Source organism: Haemorhous mexicanus, chromosome 2, assembly GCF_027477595.1.
Source record: "Haemorhous mexicanus isolate bHaeMex1 chromosome 2, bHaeMex1.pri, whole genome shotgun sequence".
Lineage (NCBI taxonomy): Eukaryota > Metazoa > Chordata > Aves > Passeriformes > Fringillidae > Haemorhous > Haemorhous mexicanus.
Genome location: NC_082342.1, coordinates 51267869 through 51292330, shown reverse-complemented (window position 1 = coordinate 51292330; position 24462 = coordinate 51267869). Strand labels below are relative to the sequence as shown.

The window sequence follows — 24462 nt, the reverse complement described above, 5'->3', positions numbered from 1 at the left end:
TAAACTTTATCCACATGATGTGCACTGAAACTAAATAGACATCACTGGTAGCTCACAGATTAACAAGGAACATCTGTGAAGTACTGCTGCAGCAACACTAAGGTAAGGTGCATTCCCTTCCCATGGGAGTAATTAGGGGAGCTGAGACCAAGAACATACAATTTATTTACATATTTATTTAAGGACAAGGCACTTTTACAAGTAACAAGTGCACAGCAGTTAGGAAAAGTCATGTACAAGCCTTAATTTTCAGGGTTAAATCCTATCTTAGGTTCCCTTATAAACATGATGCTGGGGATACACAATATGAGCAACTGCAGACAAAATACAAAACTGGCTTTGTGCACCCAAGTTCTTATTAAAAAAATCACTGCGCTCCCTTCCAAGTTTACCCATTCAGTGATTCTATAAAGAGTTGCCTTAAGAACAGTTAATGAGCAGTGAAGGATTTTGTTTTTATTAAGTACATTTACAAAACCATTAAATGATGGACTTAACCAATGCAAGATAAATAATTTGTGCGTATTCTGTAAGTCAGAAAAATGTGGAATTGAATCTGAACCTACCACCACCACCACTGATGAAAAGCTTTCTCCAGTTATCAGTGCAGGTCATGTCAGATCCTTTAGCTGAGCATTTCCAGTATGCAAGCATTATCAGCAATCCAGACTAATTTTGAGAGCATGCTCTAATCAGTTTCCTTACCTGAAAGCCTGGCAAAAATTAATATAGCATCAACAGCCCTTATGCCAAAGTGGTGTTTGAAGGCCTGAGAGTTGAAATCTCTCAGGGTAGCATATATCAGCGCAAGCCAGACCAGCAAGAATTTTTTTCTGTGGAACAATCTCCAGGCCAAATTCTGACCAATTGTGAGACGAATTCTCTGCTTCAAAGTCACATCCATCCAGCACTGTCACTGCAGCAGAACTCAGCCCATGTTATAGCTGCTGTCCTTCCAAAATGGATTATTAAGGAGCGCACAACAGTGATTATCCTCAGCAAAATAAAGACTGAAAACACCATCTGTTTATTTACACTGAAGACAGTCCTTGTATTCTCCAAAGATACTATGTTTTCATCGATCCGACTTAAATGATTGTAAATTTTCTGAAAGGCTAAGAGCTCTATTTTAGTGCTGTGGGTCTTGCAGGGAAATAGAGGACCTGTACATAACTCCTCAGGGGAAATGTCGAAGTATCTCACTTCGTTGGATATGCCGACCCTGCCAGTCTCTAGTGGGCTCAGCGCCAGTATTTCTACCTTCCCGCTACTCAGAAGAGCAACTTCCAGTTCGTGCAGCAAAAGGCAGCCAGAGCAGCCCCCCGCTTTGTCCCTCCGGGGCGCAGCTCCAGGAGCTCTGGGGAGGCAGGTCCGTGCAGCGGCGAGGCGCTCACACGCCTATAGGTGGCACTCTTGCTCTGAGTCAAGGCGGACGGGCCCCGGTCCCCCCGTCCCGCACAGAGGCACATCTCAGGTAAGAAACCCATTAAAAGCATTAATTCCGCAGGGCACTTTCAATGAACGTTTTCGATTTTATTGTCAACACACTCAAAAACAAACCTACGTTGAAAACAATTATTTCTGAGAACAGTAAAATACAAAATATTTCACGTAGAAGTTTGTTAATGTAACACAAACAGAAGTGAGACATAGAAGATGCCAATGGGTATCATTTGTGCTCATGGTCACAAGTTTAAGAACTGTACCACTACAGAATTGTCACACAGGCTTGGAAAGTGAGCATTTGACAGTTTAAGCATCACCTCTGTATTTCTAGTATTACATATTTACTTGGAAACTTTCTAGCAGTAGACAGAAAAGATGAAAATTTTGTCTTCAGAGTTTGTTCTGAAAGCACCATGACAACAGACTGTTTCAACTACTTCCTTACAGAGGGAAGTCTAAAGAGAGACAATTATTGCAGTTGCAGCTTTTTAGGGGTAATGTTTATTGTTATCTATGATAGGTTTGTGAATATACATTAACAAGCAAAATCAGTATTTCCCGGCAGTCCTTCTTGGAAAGCAAAAGTAGCATTGCCCAATTGAAATTTGTTCTTTTTAATATTAAAGACAGAAATCTCTTATATTCTATACAAACTGCATATGCTTGGCCAGGCACTGACCAGCTTTCTCCTCTTCTAGATTCTAACCCAAATAAGCAAAACTACTTTATTGGTTAGCAGCAAAGAAGTTCTGCAAACTTCACACAATAAATAGAATTCTGCTTGATTTAAATTTATTTCCAAAAGAGTGACATGACTAAATGATTTGTATTAGACAGTGACACATGTATCACGCTCCATCACCAAGACCCTAGGCTTAGTCAGAAGGGGAGAGAGGAACAGAGTAAAGGAAATGTCTGTTCTAAAACAACTGAAAGTCTTATGCTGTAGTTTGCTTTTCTCTTAAAGGTCCCAAAGAAAAGTTTCTAAAGCTACCTCAAGGTTACTTCTCACACAGGCAACTTGGTTCAAAACTCAAGTTTGAACAACAACTCTTCTTGAAAAACTGAGACACGTCTGCTTTCCTATACTCAATGACATTCCTGACTCTTAACAACACGTACTTGTCACTCTCCTCTCCTCATCGCTTGCTTGATCGCTTTTCATGTTTATCCTTTGTGTGCTGGTTCCTGCTTTGGTGCCTTGGAGGAGAGTAGCTGACCCTCCTTCTGGATTGAAAGCTGGGTGTATATGGGTGAATTCTGCGTTTCTTTGGTTTTTCTTCTTTCCTGCTTTTGTTTGGCTCAGACTCCTTATCATCTTCCTTTTGCTCACGCTCTTGGTCTTGTTCTTTTTGAGATGGCAATGTGTTTTTGATGGTATTAATAAGGAATCTTTTATTTGTACCAGCAAGAGGACATTTCAACCTGTAAAGAAATGTAAAAGTCATCAAAAGAGAAGGTAAAAACATCCCAAAACAAGTCTGAGATTTTAACTTCAGTGACTTTAAGACAGGTTTGTGATTTTGGCTTTCCTTGCATGCCACCTAGTGTAAACTCTTAGTACAGAAAAATAAGTTCCAGATCATCACCATTCTTTTGCCTTACTCTTTATGGGAAGAAAATGATTTTACTTCAAAATCCACATAATTTTCTCCAGGTAGTGTGTGTAGGGGGAAGTAAAGGATGCCAATATATTTTAGGGTTGATGGTGCCTAACTTGGGTATTCAGAAATCAAACATTTAGTAACATACTCTAAGTCACATCAGAATGGCTTACAGAGATCATGATCTTCTAAAGTCAGCATTATCTAGTGAACTGCAATATTCAGAAAGTAAGATGCACATGCATGAAGAACCCAAATAGCTGTAGCATAAACATATTTGAGACATACCAATTTAAACTTATACTTAGCAACCACCAAAGTGTTTTATTTCTTAAACAGTAAAGAACTTATTCAACTATTTTCTGCTTTTACTTTCTCCTCTTGCGGCTTAACACTTTTGCACATAATTTATCAGCTTGTTTTAGGAAACAAGTATTGTAAATTTCATTTATCTTGTTGGTATCAGCTGAACTCTACTTTTTCCAAATTTATCATCTCTTAAAGAATGGAATAAGAAAAAAAAAGTTTAAATATGTTCCTACAGAAAGCAGAAATCACTCTGAAGACTTTGTTTATAGTTGGACTCACTGTGGTGTTTGTCTTCACAGTTTTGAGACAAGTTACAGGATTCCTTTTAAAAAATCAGAGCTGTTAGAGATCACAGCAACTTACTGAATCAGCCATAGTCATGGAATCCTAACACCACAATGTTAAAATCATCTATTCTACTTGAATATTTTGTGTAAATGTAGAAATGATACCCTAGCTACTCAAAAACCTTTGACATCTCTAAACCATCAGAACAAGCACACTACAACAAAGATCACATATGATTATTTAGCATATTTCATTACTTAACTGGACATGGAATTTACCATGGTGTTTTGCTTCAGGTCTACCTACTAAGCATTCCTGATAATTGTTCTTGTGCAAAATCCTTCAAGAACTTAGGAGAGCAATTTTAGAAGTATACAGCCACACTGTTTTATTTCCACGAGGTATTTTCTGATACGTTTCTACTGCATAGAATTTTACAATTTTCTAAACTTTCTTCATATAAATCTACACTATTTTTCTCAAATCCTGGTTTTAAATAAATAAGATTTTTTTATCTAGTATATCTCTTTTGTAAATTAGATAAATAAATTTTGTAAATTAGATAAATAAATGTCAGTAGAAGAGCGTTTCTATTTGAGGCTACACCACCAATGAACATGGTGCTGAACGAGTCATGGCACAGGTTACACTCAAGACATAACAGAAACCAGCCAACATTCAAGTCCTTTCTATGTCTTATGAGTGCATTAAACTATTGTACCTCAGCATTTCCTACCAAGGAAGGCAGCCTTCTTTAGGCTGCATCCAGGCAAAATCTATTTCACATTTGTTCTTCCTCTTGCTTTTTCTTAAGAGCTAATGCACTGATTTAAGTACTAATATATAGTGCTAGAATGAGACAGTCAATTTGCCCTAAATAAATCCATCTGGCTGAAGCTTTTATTTCTTTTTGACACTATGAGTGCTGCCTGAGATATACTAAGAGTGAAAATTGATGAGAAATGCTGGACTTGAGAGTCAGCTAAGAGATGCCATTAGTTTACCATCATACTGTGATTAAAGTGAGCCACCAGGCTTTCAAGGAGCAGCAGTAAGTCATGGCACTGAAGAAAAACATTAGTTCTTAGTTTTATTGACTTTAGACTTCAACAAAGTAAACACTACCTTTAAGTCTTAAAGCAAACAAGATGTACAGCAAGTGCTGTATTACAGGTCCACAGAGAGCACATGTTTACATATAGCCATGGTATACATGGAACTGTGAAGATTAAAAGTTAACTATATGAATCCACTAATGCCTTTGAGAGCATCTCTAATAGTGAGGAAATTGACAACTCCAAAGACCAGCCTTGGGTTTGCTGTAGGGTCTGATCCTGCAAACAGGTTTGCCCTCAGGTGAGTTCTGAAGGACTGGGAGGCAATCTCAGCCTGGGCATGGTGGAACACAATACTCCTGTGACCAGCAAACAGTGCCGCAGAACTGATGTGAGAAGCTTTGCCTTAAAACAAACCAACCAACCAAACAGCAAAAACCAAACAAGTTAAAAGAACATTGAAGTTCTGAATTGAAATGTGCCCCAAGCAGGGCTGCAGGTTTGTGTGAGGCAAGGACACAAACTGCAGTGCTAGAGCCTTCCTGTCTACCAGACTCCAGTTCTGTAGCAGAGCCTTCACCCACGGGAAGGTTCACTTTTTGCTCCGCATGCTCCAAAAGCTAGACCAAGCTATTCTCTCAGACAGAATCTTGTCTCCGCCTGTGAATAAATCTCACCCCTCACAATCTCTCCACTATGTAATAACCAAGACAATGCAACACACTGTGTTTTGACAATGATAAAAAATTTAAATCTGTCATTGTTAACGTAGGTCAAATATAAATCCAATTTTTGACCCTTTAAGTCAATTTCTGTGCAGTAACACAGAATTTCCAACCAGTGCTTGTCATCCAGTGCAGCAGTGCAGCTCAGAAATGTACTATACAAGTTCTTAACAGTATAAACATGCTGACACTATTTAAGACACAAGAGCACAATGCCATGTGCCAGTCTGGTCTCTGCTGAGTAACTGGGCACAGCAAACAGCATTGGCACAGTCAGCCTTATCATACAGAGTAAAATCCATCTTTCCAAGAAAAAAGTTCACTATGGATGAACTGACAAGTACATTTCTACCATTTCCAAACTGCCATAAAAAATATAATATTTCAATAGAAGAGTGACTGAAGGGGGAGGGGAAACAGCTAGAGGTTGTTTTGCCAAACCAAGTAATCTATGTTGTTACCCTGTTATGGGGAACCTTACTACAGAGGATGCCTAAGAGGACCCTGGAAGCTTTGAAATATGGTCTTGGCAGCCAGGTACAGCTGGTAGGACTTTGCAGGATCATAGAATCATCTGGTTTGGAAGGGACCTTAAGGATTATCAAGTTCCAACCCCACAGACAGTGACACCTTTCACTAGACCAGGTTACTGAGAGCTCCATCCAACCTGATCTTTAACACTTCCAGAGATGAGGCATCCAGAGCTACTCTGGGCAATCTGTTCCAGTGACAGCTTGACTTAGGATGTGCCCTTATTACAAGATTTTAACATATTTATTTTTCAATCTCTATCTGTACCCTGTTTCTCCTCCTCCTCCTCCTCATATTCAAATGAAAGCTGAGAGGAATCAATTGCAGTGTTCCTGTACACAACACCCATTCACAGACAAGATGCAATAGAGCACTTCACAGTTTCAGTATCATCATCATTTTGTATTCTGCTGTACTTTTAACAGATTTGGTATTGAACAGAAAGCTATCTACAGGAATGAAAGCTTTACAAAAAATAGAGTTAAAAATAATGTAATGCTTCCAAATTTTTTAATTGTAATTTCATCTGCTCTTACAATGCAGAGCTGAACAAACCATCCAAAAATACCAAGTTTTCCAGTTCTTACTTTACATAAGCTTTTCAAATAAGATGAGAAGCTACATTCGATTTAGCTTTAGCTGATGTTATCAGCATCTTTGAAGATCAGACCTACACATTAGGAAAAAAGGCTTCTAGAACATTTTTCACACAGTAACTTCTGTGGCATTTTAACTGCCTTTTTTAGTTAAAGCAGAACAACTGCTTAAACTGGGACCTAACTTCACTGCTATAAAGAAGCTCATGAATTATGTACATAGAACCAAGAGAAACACTTCAAAGAAGCTGAATGTTTGGCTTTATTTTAACTAAAACAATGGAAACCCCCAAATATCCTATTTCATCTATGTCCAACAGCCTCTGATGAAACAAATTTATCTAACCATTTCAAACGTTCTTAGACTATTTGTCCAAAACTTATCACCCTGGATACAATGGATCCTTCAAATGCTAGCTTCCAGACAACTGCTCTGCTGTCTTTTCTCACCTCAGAAGTTCCAGCATCACAGCATCATCACTAGGATTCAACCATAGATTCTGCTCTGTTCTGATTAACATTTCCAGGATTAAGACACCTTCAGAGGAAGGTTCCTCCTTAGCCTTATCTCCCACATTTCTTTATTTGTGATTAGCTGTACTTATGCTTGAGTCAGATACATTAGCAGCAGGATCTACATCACATGTTAACACATGGATTCAGGAGACCCCCCCCCCCCAACAAGAATCACCACGGCCACAGAGTACATGCAAAAGGAACACTGCAGGAACTAGAAATACTGCATTGCTGAATGAAATCTACAAATAGGAGTATCCAGCATTTATTGGATTCATTTACCATGGACCTACATACTGCCTATCTGAGCAGTCCTGAGAATATGGAGGCCAGTGAGCTGAGATTCTTAACCAGCTAAGAGATCATGCAGCCCTCCAGCAATACTGACAGTTGCTCCATGTCCAGAGAGTCTCAAATAATTTCCCTTCCCGAACAAACTCTTGGCCAATATCACTGCCAACCTCCCTGCTGGTTACTTGTGCCAAACAGGGACAAGCCTTTCTCCCACTAGCCTCTAAAGTTGCAGCACCTGCCCATGTCATCCACATTAAATTTGTAAGACAATGTAAAACCAGCAAAACATTCCCAAACTAGAAGAAATACTAACAATACTGCCCTGTATTTCAAGGCTCAGTCTTTGTATGAGAGACTGGGCTGCAGATTGATTGCTTTGTCCATTTTTTTTTTTTTTTTTTGTACCTGTCAGCTAAGCTGGTTTGGATACTTGCATTTTAGGCTCCAGCAACCATCATCTACCTCAAATGATGAGACAGCAAAAGGTTAGGCAGGGGTGCTTGGGGAACTTTTTCAAACGGTGTACCTGAGCTATGGAGAAGTAATCACTCTGGACAGTAACAGAGCAATGGCCTGAACCTGAGAGCAGTCCCAAAATAGTGTTGAAAGGCTTGGTGGCTAAGGTTTTGCTGCCATCAATATTCACCAGGAGACACCACTCCTTTGTAATGGTATGCACAACATAGTCACCCCACCCAGGAATGCCACTTCTCCATATACCTCCCTTTGACCAACTTCTGTCAAATGCCACTGACTCCAGAAATGTATTTCCCAGTATTCAACAGCTGCTGGAGAGCAGCATAAACTGGAATCAGTGAAGTATGAGCAGTAGTAGCCTCTGCTTCTTCTTACCCAAAGACAGATGGCAGAATAAATCTTTTCTTCATAGGCTGAGCTGCTTCAACTTTCCAGTGCCAATGCAGGACTGCTGGCCTTACACTAGATGTCTCCAGGGTGTGTGCACCTCTTCTCCAGGACTCCTCTGACAAAGGGCTGAGGAATCCCAGAAGTCCTCATGAAACACACCTGTAAGCATTTTGAGTTTGGCAAGAAAGGAAGGTTTTGTGTTTCACCTGTTAGCACTGTGCTTTTAGACAAGTTGGTGATGACCTTGTCTTTGCTTCTATCAGTTATGATTTCCTTGATCTGGTCTACTAATAATACATTTTCATGAACTAACTTTTCTGCTCATTTCATCTGCTATCCACAGAGCTCTAAGCAGAAGTTACTTTCTTCTCAGTAGTTTACACCTTGCAAGGTTACATGGCTGTAATCTCTGAAGCCCTTCAGGACCAGTAACACTTGACAGCATTTTGCTGGAGTGTGATACTCAAATGAGCATAGTTAAGTTTTCTTCCAAATATCTTACCCATTATATCTCCCATGTGTTTATGCAATACCTAGCTGCTGGGCCAGTTCAGAAGCACCAGAACAGCATAAGAGGGCATAAGAAATATTGAAGAGGTGACAGCAGTGGCAGCTTCTGTTTTGTCTATTGTGCCTGCAGGACTGGACAGCAAAGACTTATTGGGAGTTTGCCTTTGGGGGGTTTATACTTTCCTTACAGCCACACATGCCAGCCATACACTAGCTTATGCCAAACCCTACAGCAGTAGATTTGTCACAAAAGGGATTACTACCAGTCTCTCTGGATAAATTCAGTGGGGTAAAAATCCCTGGAGATGCACTACATACAAAGAAATCATCTCTAAGAGCATGATATCCTGAGCTGCAGAAGAAGTACCTTGAAAAAGGTACTACTGAGCATATTCAGAAAAAAAGATATTCGGCAAATCACTTCCTAGGCACTGGACATGGGGCCCTGATGGATACAGGGCACTGCAGGGATGGATCCTTTGTTTGACCCAGTACAGCTGCTCACATGTACCTCTGCAGTGGAAAGTACTTCAACAGCCTCAGTTCAGGATATCACCATGCCAATCCCTATATCATCTTCCTCTGCCTGAAGCTGTCTTGACAGTCCTTTCCTCCTAAAACTTTAACAGAACCCTGACCTAGACACACAACATTAATCTGCAGCCTTGCCTATCCCATTCCCAGGCAGGCCTTGGCCATCAGGTTTTAGCAAACTGCATTACGAGCTGATCATCACAGCCAGCTGAACAGGACCACTATCCTCTTACAAACAAGGAATAAGGAGGAGCCACATTCAGGAGCAGATGCCCATACACTCTCCTGGCAGGTATTCCAGACTGCACAAGTGACAGCAAAATTGTATAAGGGCACCTGATTATCTCCCTGCAGAAATCTTTAGTTTCCATATCTGGAATCAACTTGCAAATTCACAGTAACTGGATGCATACATCACTTCATTATGCTAATTATGCTAATTATGTGCACTGGGTTACCTGGCCACACGGCTAGGCTGACAGGGTCAAAGCATGGTGGATCAGTACAGCTACAGCCACTCTGAAGGACTAAACCAATTAAGCTATTTTAACTGAAAGGGTATGAACTGCATCCCTAGAAGAAATACTGAGCAAAACATACAGAAAATCCCAAACTTGTTTGAAAATATAAAGGAGTAACTTTTTTTTCAGCAGGACACTATTTTAATCTCTTCAGAGCTATTAAAACAAACAGACAACTGAGCTGAGACCTTAATGAACAGTGCAGGCTAATCTCTTACTACAGCTGATGGAGGAAGACAAACCTTATCTACAGGTGTGTTTAATGCAGGCAACTGGTGCACTACTTGTGTGAACATCCCTAGATCCAATGGTTTCTTATTAAAGTCATATACATTTTTTTATGATGAATGACCCTCCTCAGCTTGTTATTACTTCTCTAATTACAATTACATGCATTACATTCCATGTCAATCTAGCTAGTAAAATCTAGTAAAATCTGGAATACTATACTGAAGAATTAATGCTGTATTTCATTTAAGATTTAAATACTGTGGGGGTTTTTTTCCCCAGTTACTATACAAATTAGCCCCTGGGTTTTAGGTTTTTTTAGTGTTAAAAAGTAACCCTCTTCCAAAACTGGATTATATTTTTGAGTTCATTGAGTTAATTTTTGGCTACAATTTACATATGAATTGTCTAGTAAAGGATAGTTTGTTGTTTAATCAATATAAAGCTTTAGGTTTCTTTATCAGGTTATGAATTCTTTTCACTTAAAACAGAGTCTAACCCAGTAACATGTAGCCAGTATGTAAGTACATGCATGAAGACTCATGAGATTCCAACCCAAACTTTGCAATTCCATCTATTATAAGAACATATTCCTAATTTTCCAATTGCTTTGTCTTCAACACATTTGGACAAGCAATTTCACGCAGACAGAATTTACCTGAACTTCTTTCTTATTTAGACTGGAATTTTTGCCCAAATATGCGGATGAAGACAAATTATTTAAACATGAAACACATGAAAAGGTAGAGACTTCTGTCACACATTAAAGACAAGATTTATTTTGGCATCAGAATTCATTTCCTCCTGGCACAACTTACCAACCCATAGCTCCCATTGTTTCAGCTCTGGTTCTCCCACGTTTTGCCTCTTTAAGCAACTCTTCCACAGCCTTCCTAAGTAAGAGAAAAAGGAAAAGGTCACCACTTGTGGAACACAAGAACTTGCCACTTTATGTACTTAAGCAAATAAAACAGATAGCTTTATTCACTGTAGTGAATTAAGCAATAAAGAAGTTACCAAAATCACCTTGACTTTTAAGATAATTCAAATTCCTATGCACCAAGATTAAAAGAAACATTCTGAAATATTAAAACCAACTAAAGGTGCTGTAAATACAAAAACTGTAACACTGAATGAAGAGCAGGGCTTGGGGCACTTCAAATCATTTTTAAGCATACTTCCGCTTAAAACTTGAGTATCCCGTCATACATAGGCACTCATGGAAAAGGAGTATCTCCCAGTAAGCCATTATCTGTTGGAGATACCTTCTCCAAGATGCCAAGTTCAGCATCAGCAACCTCACCAGCTACTGCTGCCTTCCCAGAGAAGTGATGGGTGTGGGATGGCTACATGCAAGAAGACCAAAAAAAGGGTGCAAAACACAGGCTGTAGCACTGGAACATGAGAGATGTTGCATACACAGGTCTTCATGAAATTACAGCAAATTTTGTTTTTTCTCCAGACCCAGAATATGCTATCTGAGCATCCTGAGCTAGGTTATAGTGATCATGGTAGGAACACAAGGCTTTTATAGAAGCTTGCCCTGAGCCTTCAAACAGCAATGTCAGACAAAGGTGAGGAAAGAGGGGAAGAAAGTGTCTGACTTTTAATTACCAGTTACCAAACTTGGTGATTCTCTTTTTAAGAAACCTGACTGAAAGATTAAAAGCCTGTAATTATTATTGTACTATAAAATCTGTAACAATTTATAATTGAAATAAGAAACCAAATAATCTGAGCTAACAAAGCACTAATAAAGCCCACACATAGGTATTTTAAACAGCTATGATTCAGTTTTCGGGAAAACATCATATTAAATTAATATGGTGAGACCAATTCTATTAACTTGGGTAGGAATTACACACCTTTAAGTATCTGAGACTTTTTTTGTTATATCAAAGCTCAGACTGACTTGGCATCCACCTTAGCAGCCTTCTAGTTCCACACCTTCATTATCAACCATTGTTTCCTAATACTGTTCTTTCAACATCGCCCTTATTCACTGCAGCTTTACAAAGCCCTTTCAGCTTGCACAGACAAATGAAACGCAATGCCCATGTCCTCTCTGGAATAATGTTTCCACTCACTGAACCTATATCCTCCACACAAGTAAGCCAAAAGCTATGCAAACAGGTTTTTAAAATTTGCTTTTATAGGCCTCGTGGGACTCCACATTCCTCGCTCTCTTCATTTTTACAGCTTGGTTACAATACCAACAGTTCCATGGCTGCCAGCTTCAATTCTAAAGGCAGCAGCATGAGCAAAGGGAATGCAGCATGTAACTTTCACATGAGAACCATCCAAACACTGGGGGACTGATAGGAGGGAAAATTAGGGACAGGGCACATTTAAGAACTCTGTCATCATTCTGACATCTTTTATAGCAAGCACCACTTAAAACTTGCTGTGGCAATTATTTTTGGGCAATCAAGTTGCAGAATTACAGTAACATGAAGGTACAAGCAGTGATATTTTTATCTTCAAGAGTATGGTACAAGATCTATTTACGTTTCTGAGGGATTAGAGTTTTTCCTCTCTCTGTATTCCAAGGTTACCCGCAAAGCTCCCATTGAATATATCTTAATAACCAGTATCATAAATGCATGTGTCAAAATAATAGAAAAATTCCTAGTCAGGCAAAATGAGAAGTATTTTCTATTCCTCACTCAGGGAAAGAGCTTCATAATTTTTTTCCGAAAGGTCAAATGGATAGACAGAAAAAATGAATAATTGGTAATAAAGAGGTATGTCTGATAGTTACAGGCAATGAAAACACCATGTTATTACAGAGACCACCCATAGTTTGTGATTACAGATGACTGTCAGGAGAAGACAGATTATGCTGGATCTGACAGCTGAGAGGCCAGGCAGCCACAGCTCCATGTCCAGGTCCAACCAGTAGCAAGGCTGAAAACTAGCTCCCAGGAGGCAGATGTACACACCAGGCACTTACACCACTGGCCACATCCATCACAGACAGACACACAGTTTGCTCAGACCCACAGCCTTATCCTGCTCTTCTCTCCAGCTGGATGTGGGAGGCCCCAAAACTTCAGCCCAACTGCACTGCCAGTACAGACCATCACACAGGGCTGACTGGGACACCCTGGTCCCCAATATCCAACCCCACTTCAGTCTTGCCTGTAGAGACACACAGGCACACATTCACATCTCACAGTGACAGTCTAACAGTCTCTTCAGCAGCTGGCCAGGATGCCCTGGTGGCCCCAACAGCTAGCTCCTCCTGGCTCTTGGAGATACAAGCTCACGCTCCAGCTCTCTCCTTACCCACTAACCGGCTATTCCAGCTTGATCTTCACCAACAGCCACATGGTCCCTTATACACCCATACTTGCTCCAGTACTACAGCACAGATAAACACATGGGGCCCAATCCCATTTCAGGGGCTAACATTTGGTTTTACTCACTCCATGACATGTTCCCAGTTGCCAGTACCCAGGCCTCCAGCCCAAGCCCCAAGCCCAGCTGCTGCCATCCAAACCTTCACATGTTTCAGTAGCTGGCACCATGGACACATGGTCCCTCCGACCCACAGTCTGACTGTAGCTGCTAGCACTAGGATGTACATCCTCTCCCTGCAAACTGAGTCCTTCACCCAAGATAGAGTTAGAAAGGAATTTAACAGGAAGACAGGACAGACTGTGATGATTAGGCACAGGGCATGGCCAGACAAGAGTACCAACCAGCAGACTATACACACATGACCTGACCTTTTTATTCCCTTATTCCTTTATTTTCCCACTCTCACGTCTCCCCACATCACTAGAACTTCCTGTTTTCCCTCTCTTTGGTTTCTCCCCTACACATCCCATAATAAGCCACCTCTGAATCAACACAGACCAGTAACCAGGGTGACCACCAAGCCACAGCTGAAATGCAGAGTGTGGATTGCTTTCCTTACCTTGCTAACAAGGCCATGAAGCAGGGACACACAGGGACACAGGCTCCCTTAGGCTCAGCTCATCTGAGTGGCCAGGGGAGCCCACGGCTTGCCCCAGTTTATCAAAGGGCCTCGCACACCCACGGTTCATCACCTTGCTGTACTTTGTATCATCTCTGGGCTTTTGATGGCTCTCTCTCAGCAGGAGGCTCAAGCCTGTCTGTGAAAATGCCCTGTAAGTCTCTGATAACTTTATGTTATCGCTACTGCTCTGTCAAACCAGACAGAGTATAATCAGCAGTAGGCATAATATATGAAGTCTTCCCACACTGATAGTCTTAGTATTCCCAGCTGCAACACCACTTGAGCAAAACTACTGCCCCCTTGCCAAATCTTCCATTTTTGACCCTTTTCTCCCAACAAGCCATATGTGATCACAAAATGCTTTTCTTCTGCATCCCATAACCCCTCCCACAACTCTATGCAGCAATGCCTTTAAGTCCCAAAGATGCTCCAGGACTGACTCATCTTAATGGGTATCATGCCCGGAAGCCCAGGCTGTCTCTTGGGATGAGCCCTGGAGTGGGAGGGAGGCCCAAAGAAGACATGCATTTCTCTCTGACCTTACTGTTCCCACCTATAGTATGTGTCCCCATGCTCCTTTGGGCTCATGGAGATGGAGCTCTGATGGGCTGGTAATTCTTGGCATGAGGATGGCAGAAGCCAGGACTGGGTGATGTTCGGGTTCCCCCCATCCATCATGATCTCCCTCTAGTCCTCACTGGAAGCTTTTGGCACGTAACCTAAAAAAATTTGCCATCTCCGCCCACACTATCATCTCATTAAAAGTCCTGATGAGAGCTCTAATGAAAATATATGTACTGGAATTGCTTCACAGCACACAGTCAGCTACAGAAGGGCACAGACCTGGAGTAGGAGGGCAGTGTTCATATCCAACATCTCCCCGTCAGAGAAGGGACATCTTTAACAAACACATCCTCATGAAAGCACTAATAACTGTTGGCAGTCTATTGCACTACTATTAAAGCTCAAAGACCAAGCTTCTCCTCTACTACAACTGGCAAAAATCACACTTAAGCCTACTTCCTGAGGCACTCCAGGTCCTGACAGCAAGATGCAAGCTCAGGAAAAACAATTAGCAATTTTTAAAATCAATTTTCTCAAGGCAGTTTTATGCTAACTATACAACTTATTTTTAACTGTGCATGGGACTAGAAATAGAAGTGAATGTTGGTATTCCAATTACAGCTGAATAATGGACATCAAGACCTTCAGTCAAACAAGTAACTGAAGACACTGACAGTGTTATTTAAAATTAAATCTCATGAGCTGGTCCTATCTGCTAACCCTTACTAAGAAAACTGATGAAAATGAAAGTCAGGAATAAAACCTACGCCGCAACTACAAGAGGAAGAATAAAAAGAAGCACAATACGCCACAAGCTTCCTGACATTTGCTCAAAGACATCCCACACTGGGGATGTGAATGCTCTCAATCTTTGCTGATCAGGTTTTGTACCTATTTAAGTATTCTACTTGCCAAGTCTTGCGAGTGCTATTTGCAGCACATTACTGTGCTGATATTCTCACCAGCCTGAGCAGTAAACGTAGCACTCCATTTCAAACATCAATCTTAGCTTGCAGACCACTTTTTTTCTTTTTTTTTTTTTTTCACCAGGGGTAAGGAATACTGAATCCTGACACTTGACTTGAACTGTTAAAATCAATAGTAAGAACCATTAATTTTCTCCAAGGCACAAAGCTTGCTTGTTAAAAAGTGCAGCTGGGCTGCCCATGCAGCAAAAAAATTAGATTATTGATTCTCAACTCACCTACAGGCCTCTTGTTACAGAATTATAGCATTCTTTGTGATTCAGAGCAGCATCTCCTTAGGAAACAATCCCTAATAAATGATGCTCTAAATAAGCTTGGCAGGTACTTCTAATAAAGTATGATATCCAAGGTTGTGAAAAATTTGTAGGTATTGAAAGACACAATGGATTACGGAAGGATATGGACACACAGTATAACAAAGCCACTTCCTCTGTATTTGAACAGAAATGATGCATCTTCTGTGCTTCAAACACACAGAACCACAGTGACAATACTCTGGGAAGCAGAGGGGGAAGAAATATTTAATTTTTTAGATAGGAATGAAAATGGTGACCTCCATAATATCTCAATGTATATTTAGTTGAAACACACTAGGAAAATCACTTACAGGTGCTTGCAGAGGAAACAAACTGAACAGCTCCTACTAGCTGATTTACAACTTTTTCCACCTCCTTCTTGGCTCATAACTTCAAATACCATGAATCATATGTTAACATAATTTAGAATTTTCTTAAGAATCACATGGAACCTTAAGGCTCAGGGTCTTCACTGATGTACCAGCAAGTTCACAGGGGAAAATCTCAGTTCATACTTCCATCAAAGGTTATTGGGTAAGATGGAGCAGAAGAAGTAGTTCAGTAGAATGTAGCAAATATTACTGTTTTACATATCTGTATAATTTACAGCTTTTAGAGTTTTAAAATCCACAGAATGCAACAATCACACGGGAACTTAAAAGTTAGTATTCAGCTTCTAGGAAAACCTCATATCATATTAAAGTGAGGGAACATCAAAAGCAAGATCAAGTGAGAGTCAGACAAGGTAAAATTGAAAAATAATATCAGGAAATGTGGCAGTAAGGATAAAATAAAAGAAGCTAGATGAAGAGACTTCTCCTTAGATAGTAACAAAAATAGAGGGCAACTGACTTAACAGATCACTTTTTTGGAATACTGGGACACAAAATTTATTTCTGACCTGCAAAATGTACAAAAATACTACACTTCTTCTTCCCTCATGGTAAATTAAATAAAAACCACATGTATAAAAACCGTAAGTTTTTAGTTAAGACCTGTGCATTGCAAGACAAACCTGAATTCAGAGACAGACTACTCAAAATATTCCACATAAACCCATTTTTTTTAAACACTAAAAATCCACCTAAAGTAGTTAACACTGTGGCTGCAGAACAGAAACGCTATTTTTTGTATGTTAAACTCATATTATAAAACCCTGAAAAATTATAAGCCTAAACTACCATTGCTACACTACTGCCAGATGAATATGATCAATAAGTTATTGAATATGAATCTAAGGCATAATGTCTGTGACCCAAAGGACAAAGAAAGGTCTGTGTTAGACTGGAAGGGCTCCTTACTGAAGACTGAACAGGGAAGCACTATTTAGAGTGAGTAATGCCAAAGTACACCCTCTAAAAGCACAGAGCACAAGCTGAATTCAGAGTGCTACTACCAAATTGAGCTGGTATGAAAATTTAAGGTATGAAAAAGTAACTAATGATAGGTGATCCAGGACGGGATGAGCTAATTGTCAAGTGTACTTACTATATTGTAGTTATAACGTGTTTGCGGCCAACTAAACACCCTCTGAGGTGCACAGTGACATGGACTGGTGACACCAAACAGCTAAACCCTACTGTGTCACTTGGATAAGTGACACTGAGCTTCATCCTCATTATCTACCATGCTGCCACAGAACAGGAGTAGCAAATCCCAACTTGGACTGAACCTTCGAGGAAGGGTAAAACTTTGAATGTAGCTCCTGGGAAGAAGAGCATCAGTCAGCAGGTGACTGTGGAGCAGCTGGCTACAGCTGGTGAGGTCAGCTATGCCCTGAACTGCCCAAAGAACCCCAGGTCCCCAGCATGGCAACAGCAACCAGAAGTCAGCATGGAAGAACAGTGGCATAGTTTCAACTTGCCATGAATGAAAAAGATTTAAGTTTGGAATGGCACCAGTACAAATAACATTCATGCATACACAGAAAGAAGCTTTAATTATTAAACTGATGATCTGAGAGCAGAAGTAGCTCAGCAAGAATTAAAAGCTTCTTAGAAAGCATTAGGCTCTCTAGCCCTTCCACTGTGTCAGTACTACTGCTTTTGGCACATTTCAAATACCTGCTAGACATAAACAGAAAAAAAGTTATTTTCAGTAAGCATTCCCAGATACGGTTTCTTAAAAGTTAAAGGAGAGAGAGAGCAGTTCAGTAAGCCTCTGGTCATCCCTTCACCGCAACAGTTGTTTTAAACTGCCATAAGGAAAGTGAACAACCCAGAAATAAGCTTGGAAAAAAAAAGTTCCAACCACAAACAGGACTATTTTGCAAAACATTTCTGACATAAACACCAAAAGTCTATTCCTAAAACGAAAGCAAGAGAGGCCTACTTTGAGTATCCAAATATAGAAATCAATGTTTTATTCCTCAGTGTTTGCTTGGGAGCACGGCAACTCAAAACGTGCAGCAAAATGAATCCACTGGTCCCAACGAAATGCCAAGCAGAAAAAAAGTTTTATTTTTTGACAAAAAACTGCCAAGCATTTTGTATTTTTCTGATACAAGAACACAACAATTCTAACAACTGGTCAACGGGCACATATCCAGCACTGAAAATTGAAATTCCTACCAACATAAGGTGTTCCGAGATTTTTAAAATTTATTTTACCAAGTACACAACTGATCAAACTGTAACTAATGACGGGTGAACCACCAAAGTCCTTCCAATCTTGATTCTAAGCAACATCAGCACGCAGCCGAAGTTCTGTGCGGAAGACACGGCAGAAGCAGCTCCAGGCCGCGCCGCCCTCGGGGCGCACCGTGACCGCACACCCACAGCAGGGGCTGTCTGGGGACAGCGGGCAGAGCCCGGCGGAGCTCGGGGCCCGTTCTGCGGCGCGGCGCGGCCGGGCCGGGAGGAGCCGCCGCCGGCCCCAGCCCAGCGCTGCCCGGGCCTCGCGGCGCGGGAGGCGCTGCCGGGCCTGAGCGGCGCAGCAGCCCCGCAGAGGCCGCTCGCTCTCGGGACCGCTCCCCGCGCTGTCGCTCGTCTCTCACCTCTCCAGCTCCGGGTCCTCCTCCATGGCTGCCCCACTGTCCCCCGCTGCGGCTCCTCAGTGGCAGGCCGGCGCCATCATCCGCTGTCGGCCGGGCGGGGCGGGACAGCGGGGCGGGCGTAGGGGCCGGCGAGGACCCCGGCGGGAGGAGCCGGGGCGGTGCGAGCCGGGCCCTGCCACACCCCGCCGGGCACCTGCAGCACCGGTGGTCGCGCCCCCGCCACAAGGAGAGCGGGGGCGGTGGGCTCCCTAGCGGGCAGGACCCCCGTGCGCCTCCGACAGGGCGGGGGAAGCAGGCGCGGGGCGGTGACTGAGTGTGCAGAGGGCGGGAGCGCCGCTGGGGCTCTTAGTCACGGAGCCGCCCGGGGTTTGCTCCTCGGGCACGGCCGCAGGGCTCGGGCAGGCGGGGACAGGTTCGCGGGCGGTCCCGGGCGAGCAGCGCCCCACCCGGCCCCTCCTCCGCGCCAGCCCCGCCCGCACTCCCCACCGCTCCGGGCTCCGCACAGCCGATCAGGCGAGCGGCGGGGACACCCCGGCCCGGGGCTCCGCCGCGTCCCGCCCCGGCCCCGCTGCCATAGGCTGCGGTTCGCCCGGCCCCGCGCCCGGGGCCGCCGCCGGAGTGGCGGAGCGCCGCTGTCACTTGGGCCGCGCCGCTGCCCGCGGCGGGGGGCGGAGGCGGGAGCATCGACCCGGCCCAGCCCGGCGAGACACGTTCTCCAAGTGCTGCTGCCCGGAGTTTGCTTCCCATAAGGCGGAGCGGGCGCAGCCGGCGTGGCTGAGGAGGAGAGCGCGGCGCGGAGCCGGCGCGGTGAGTAACTTCCCTGCCCCGCGCGGTGCCGGGCGGCTCAGCCCAGCTCAGCCTCCCTCAGTGGCAGCGGCGCCGGGGTCCCCGCGGGGGCGGCGGCGCTGGGCTGAGCCGCTCTGCGCAGGCAACAAGTACGGGAGTGGGGCCGGGCCCCGGAGCCGCCGTGCGGGGCTGAGGTGGCAGCCTGGGAGCAGCGTCCCCGCCCTGGAGCCCCCGGCTCGCCGGCGGGGCTGAGCTCGGCGGCGCCTGCCCCTGCAGCGCGTCTCTGCGAGGCTGAGCTGTGGGCTCCGGTTCTGGAGACCCACTCGGAAAGCGCTTGGTTCTGGGTCCCCCGATACACCTATGCTGCTCTCGTGTGGCTTCATTAAAGAAGCTCTTTTCTGGAAAGGAGTCAGATTACTGCGTGCGGGGGAGGCAGAGGAACAGCTGCGAGCGAACCCCTGCTGCAGGAGCGGGTTTCAGGTTGTGTGTTTTACAGCTGCGCCAGAGGAACTCGGGGCTCGCTGCGAAATACCGCTGGAGTCTGTGTGGTTGGCAGCTATTTCCAAACGTTCAGTCTAGCCCTCGGAGCTCTGACCCACGCTCCCTGGTTTCTCCCATCAATTGTTAGCTCTTAGCCATGAAAATGTACTTAGAAAACTTTTAGCCTTTTATACTCCTAACAAGGCGTACTTCAAAATTGTCATTGCTCTTGACGAAATCGTAGTACTTGGTCAACTAACGGAGAAAACCGTTGCTGGAGCTCTGGCAGGAATCAATCTGGTAGTCTCTGGTGACTTTTCTTATCGTGTTCGTAATGCATAGTGCTGATTGCTTACTTCTCTAGAAATCTATTAAGTACTTCTGAGCTTCCTTTAATTCCTCTTTTAATTACATGATTTAAGGGTTTGGTTTTTGTTTGTGTGCAGAGTAAAAAATGTCTGTGAGGGATTAGCTTTGGACTACATTTGATAGTCTCTGGAAATAAATTTCCAATCTTAAATACTTTCGAAATTCTGTTCAAAATAGGAACTGGTCTGAGCTGCACTCTCAATAAATAAACACTTTGAATTCCTGATTTTATTTTTTTATTCCTCTACCTGCTTCTTTGGGCTTTGTAAAGCTTTATTCTAAGCTGCAATCCAGCAGCAGATCAAGGAGGCTTAGGAAGAAACATCAGATGGTTTTGGTTAGTGTCCGTACCACTTGGAAAATAACCACATTAGTACCATATGCTGCCCCGACTTTATTAAAACAAATTTCCTCAAAGTGGAAACAAGTTATGTCAGTGTACTTGCTAGAACCGTAAGACTTAATAGGAGTCCTTTATAATTACTCTTTTTTTTTTTTTTTACTATCACATCACTGAGTAAGAAATCCTCTCCCCTGAACACAGTACAATGTAAAATTATTAACTCCAGAGTCAGCAGGCTGTAAAGAACACCATTGTGGTCAAGTAGATTTTTTTTTTTTAAATAAAAAAAGGTTTTGATATTATGTTTTAAAGTGCTTGTACTGTTGCAATTCTAAAATGTATGGATATTAAAACTCAGAATTTTGCTATGAGTTTTCAGTACTGAATTTCTGACTGTACTCACCCTTTACTTTGCTTGGTGACTTCAGCAAGAGGGAGCCCAGGGCCTTGGACTCAGGTCTGAGATTTGCAAAGGTGGTATCTTTTCCTAACACCGCACCTGAATTTTCTCTGTTACCAGAACAGCAAAACTTGTGACAGTTTAGGGACAAAACTTTGCAAGAGGAATGTAAACTGGTGATTGGGTGGAAAAATACTGTTCTTTTGAGATGAGTTTAAAAAATAAGCTTACTAAAACCTGTCCTGCCAAAAACAGTGCCTTTGACATTGCAACATTTGGCATTTGTTTGTTGTACGCTCTCACTGAAGCACTGATCTCCTCAGTGAAAGTTTCTTTTTTTGTAAGCCTTTACCCATACTGAGCAGTCGCAATCTTGGTATATATATTTATGGGCCTGCATTACTGAAAAACAGCAGAAGTTTGTTAGCTACTAGTTAAAACTGTATATCTGAAAATATGCCAAAATATCCCCCTCTTCTTTCCATCTCCCTTTTCTGTACTTCTAAAAATTGTTAACATATTTGAAAGCAACTGGGAAGAAGTTATGCCAACAATATCAAAGTGAAATGTGTAAAAACATGATGTGTACTAGATAATTAATATAAATTATTGCCTTGCATCAGCAAAATGTTGCTTGTTTAAAGAGCTACTAGACATGAACAGCTGTAACTAATAAGAAAACAATATTCATTTGGTGTTAAAATGCTTTCTGATGTAAAAGGCCCCAGGGGAAGCTGTTTGGCTCTTTGACATGCCAGTGGCTTGTCTCTGATATTTGAAAATTCTTTTTTTGGTTGGCAAAAGCATTTTTATTTGTGACACCATTGCATTGCATGCTTTTTAATTGCTTTATTAGATCAGTGGAGTTTGTCCTTTAGAAATTGTAGTGCCTTTTGAAGATGAAAATGCTTTTAAATGTTAGCATTAAGTTATGTAATTGATAGGTCAAGGTTTCTATGGAGCAAAAAAAAAATTAATAATATTGTGGAGTGGTTTTTTTTAGTTCTAATTCTCTAGATATTTGTGCTTGCATATGCTTAATTTTAAACATCCGGGTATTTCTTTTGGAATGACAGGGTCTGCTCTTAGGCTTAATGATGAGCCTACATGTAAATGTTTTTGAGGTTGGGATTTATGTTTGCAAAATTCATGGGCTGAACCTGTCATGTGTTTTCATACTGACTGCTCTGTATTCTGCATGAGGTAGTGTAGGGGACTGCTGGGACTGGGCTGTGCCTTGGCACATGTGGAGATGCCCCCAGCCCTGCTGTTGTGTTACAGGGGATAACAGTGCTATACCCGAGCTGGCTTCATCCTTGCAATGTGCTCTGCAGTACCACAGGCGTGTCTTTTGTTTCTGAAGCGCTTTGGTGGTACCAGAGATGTCAGTTCTTTATATTCCCATAGATAGTTATTTCAACTGATGTCAGTTTAGCAAGTAATTTGCGGGCTGGAACAGGAGTGGAATCTCTTGTGGAGTCTTTCCTGCTGAGCTCTGTGTTAGGTGGTGAACACAAAGCCAAAGTATGCTGCTGTTTGATATAAAGCCAGATAACTTCTGAGCATACAAGATTTCAAATTGTTTTGCATTTTTTCTATCCAAATAGTGGGAACTATATTTGACATGGAAACTTGGGGTAACATAGCTCAATATTTTCAGTCTCATTTTTACTTCCAGTAAGCAAGTTAATATTGCTCTGGAGTTTTGGCATATTGTTAAGAATGTCTAGAATTTTTTTAGTGTCACCACAGTAAACCAGATTAAATAGGGTAGGAAAGTAATTATTAGATTATAAATGAGTCAGATCAATGTTATATGGAAGGTAATTTTACCCAGGAAGAGTTGGTTCACTTCGGGATGGAGTGATAGATGTTCTGTTTTGCCTGGCTGTGTTTCTTTTGTTCCGCAGAGAGGAATCACTGAGTCATCACAGAATGGTTTGAGTAGAAAGGAGCCTTACAGATCATCTAGTTTCAATCCCCCTAGGAAGGAACACCTGCCACTAGACCAGGTTGCTCAAAGCCTCATTTTGGAGGAGATGATATTTGAATATTAACCAGCTTTTTTGGGCTCCTCTTCTCTTGAGGACATTATCCCATGATGTTCAACCAAGCAGATCTCTGGAGAGGCCAGTCTGCTCTCCTGGAGCCCAGGGTGCTGAGCCTGCTGTGCTCCCTGCTCGCTGCCTTAAGGTCCTCAAACTCCTCCATTCCAAGGTCACTGCCACCAAGGCTCCCCCCTAGCTTCACGTTGCATACCAGACTCTCTTTGTTGGTGAGAACAAGGTTCAGCATATCACCTCTGTCATTTGGAAGAGGAAGTGGTTTTGTATTTAATTGGAGAGATTTGATACATTTAACCATTGCTTGATGGACTATACAGAATTTTTCAGAAGAACCCTTGTTTGTAGAACAAAATGCAATTTGCTCAAGTAGTATATCCAATATATGAACTAATCCAGTTTCAGAATGTTGTAAATGGTAGTGATAAGTAGTTCTAGATAATGAAACAGAAGGAACTATGACTTATTCATCCTTTTTCTAGCAATAGAGCACAATGAAAAGTGATCCATGTTATAGGAGAACCCGTAAGTGCCTGGGCAAAGGGAGGCACCCAGTACTTTCAGAAAGGCAGACCAGGACTTTTGGATTGTGTTGCCTGGAGTGGTGTAGTGCTGTCAGATATTATTCTGCACAGTGGGGAAAAATGAGCTACATGCTTCCTGCTTCTGCTTTGTACATTCCTTGCACTGGGAGTGATTTTGAAGTGCGATACAGGCTGTGTTCCCCAGCCTCCAAGATCACACTACCGCTGCGTGTTCCCATGACCTTCTCCAAAGAGGTTGCACAAGCCCAGTGGAACATGTCAGGATGCTTGTGTTATACATCCCCAGGGGCTGGCTCTTAAGAAGACAATTGGGAGAAGGAACAGTTTATTATTGGGTTCAAGTTAGCGTTCTTAAATGCTGACATTTTCATTGACTCTTGCAGTTGTACTTGTGTAGATTTTTGTTATGTTCTTCACATGCAATTTTTGCTTGAATCTGAGCTCTCTGCCGCAGACAACCCTCTCAGTGCAGTATCATTGTCAAAAACTGTGACCTCAAAAGACCAAAGAATACCAATGATGGACGATTTTAAGCTCTTACCTTCCTGTGGCCTTCTTTGTTCTTCAGATTGGTGCTAATCATTGTTTCAGAGTTCATAGATAGGAAGAAGAAAGCTGGTACAGCA

The 24462-nt window shown here is 42.4% G+C and overlaps 2 protein-coding genes across 4 annotated transcripts in view; one reads left to right on the top strand and one right to left on the bottom strand.

Moving 5' to 3' along the window:
* Window positions 1–1512: 1512 nt before the first annotated feature.
* On the bottom strand, window positions 1513–19008 carry POLR1D (RNA polymerase I and III subunit D). 2 transcript variants are annotated; one of them, XM_059838798.1, is made up of 3 exons: window positions 18851–19008; window positions 10843–10917; window positions 1513–2871 (listed from the first exon to the last, which is right to left on the bottom strand). In XM_059838798.1, exons 1-3 carry the CDS (start codon window positions 18874–18876, stop codon window positions 2586–2588), a joined length of 387 nt encoding a protein of 128 aa, XP_059694781.1. In that variant the 5' UTR covers window positions 18877–19008; the 3' UTR covers window positions 1513–2585. The 2 variants fall into 2 exon arrangements, with proteins under 2 accessions (XP_059694781.1, XP_059694782.1); XM_059838799.1 differs by having other exon boundaries at window positions 10843–10913; window positions 18851–18988.
* A 458-nt stretch (window positions 19009–19466) lies between these two features.
* Window positions 19467–24462, top strand: part of LNX2 (ligand of numb-protein X 2) — a 59546-nt gene continuing 54550 nt past the window's right edge. For both annotated transcript variants that reach the window (XM_059838797.1, XM_059838796.1), the window contains exon 1: window positions 19467–19657. The gene's annotated coding sequence lies outside the window, so the exon portion shown is untranslated. The remainder of the gene's footprint in view (window positions 19658–24462) is intronic.

Excerpts from the sequence above, each read along its gene's own strand:
- POLR1D (XM_059838798.1), bottom strand. The coding sequence starts at position 18,876 with ATGGAGGAGGACCCGGAGCTGGAGAG. Across the intron at positions 10,918-18,850 it reads GAGGACCCGGAGCTGGAGAG|GAAGGCTGTGGAAGAGTTGC; the intron begins GTGAGAGACGAG and ends TCTCTTACTTAG. Across the intron at positions 2,872-10,842 it reads ACAATGGGAGCTATGGGTTG|GTTGAAATGTCCTCTTGCTG; the intron begins GTAAGTTGTGCC and ends ATTTCTTTACAG.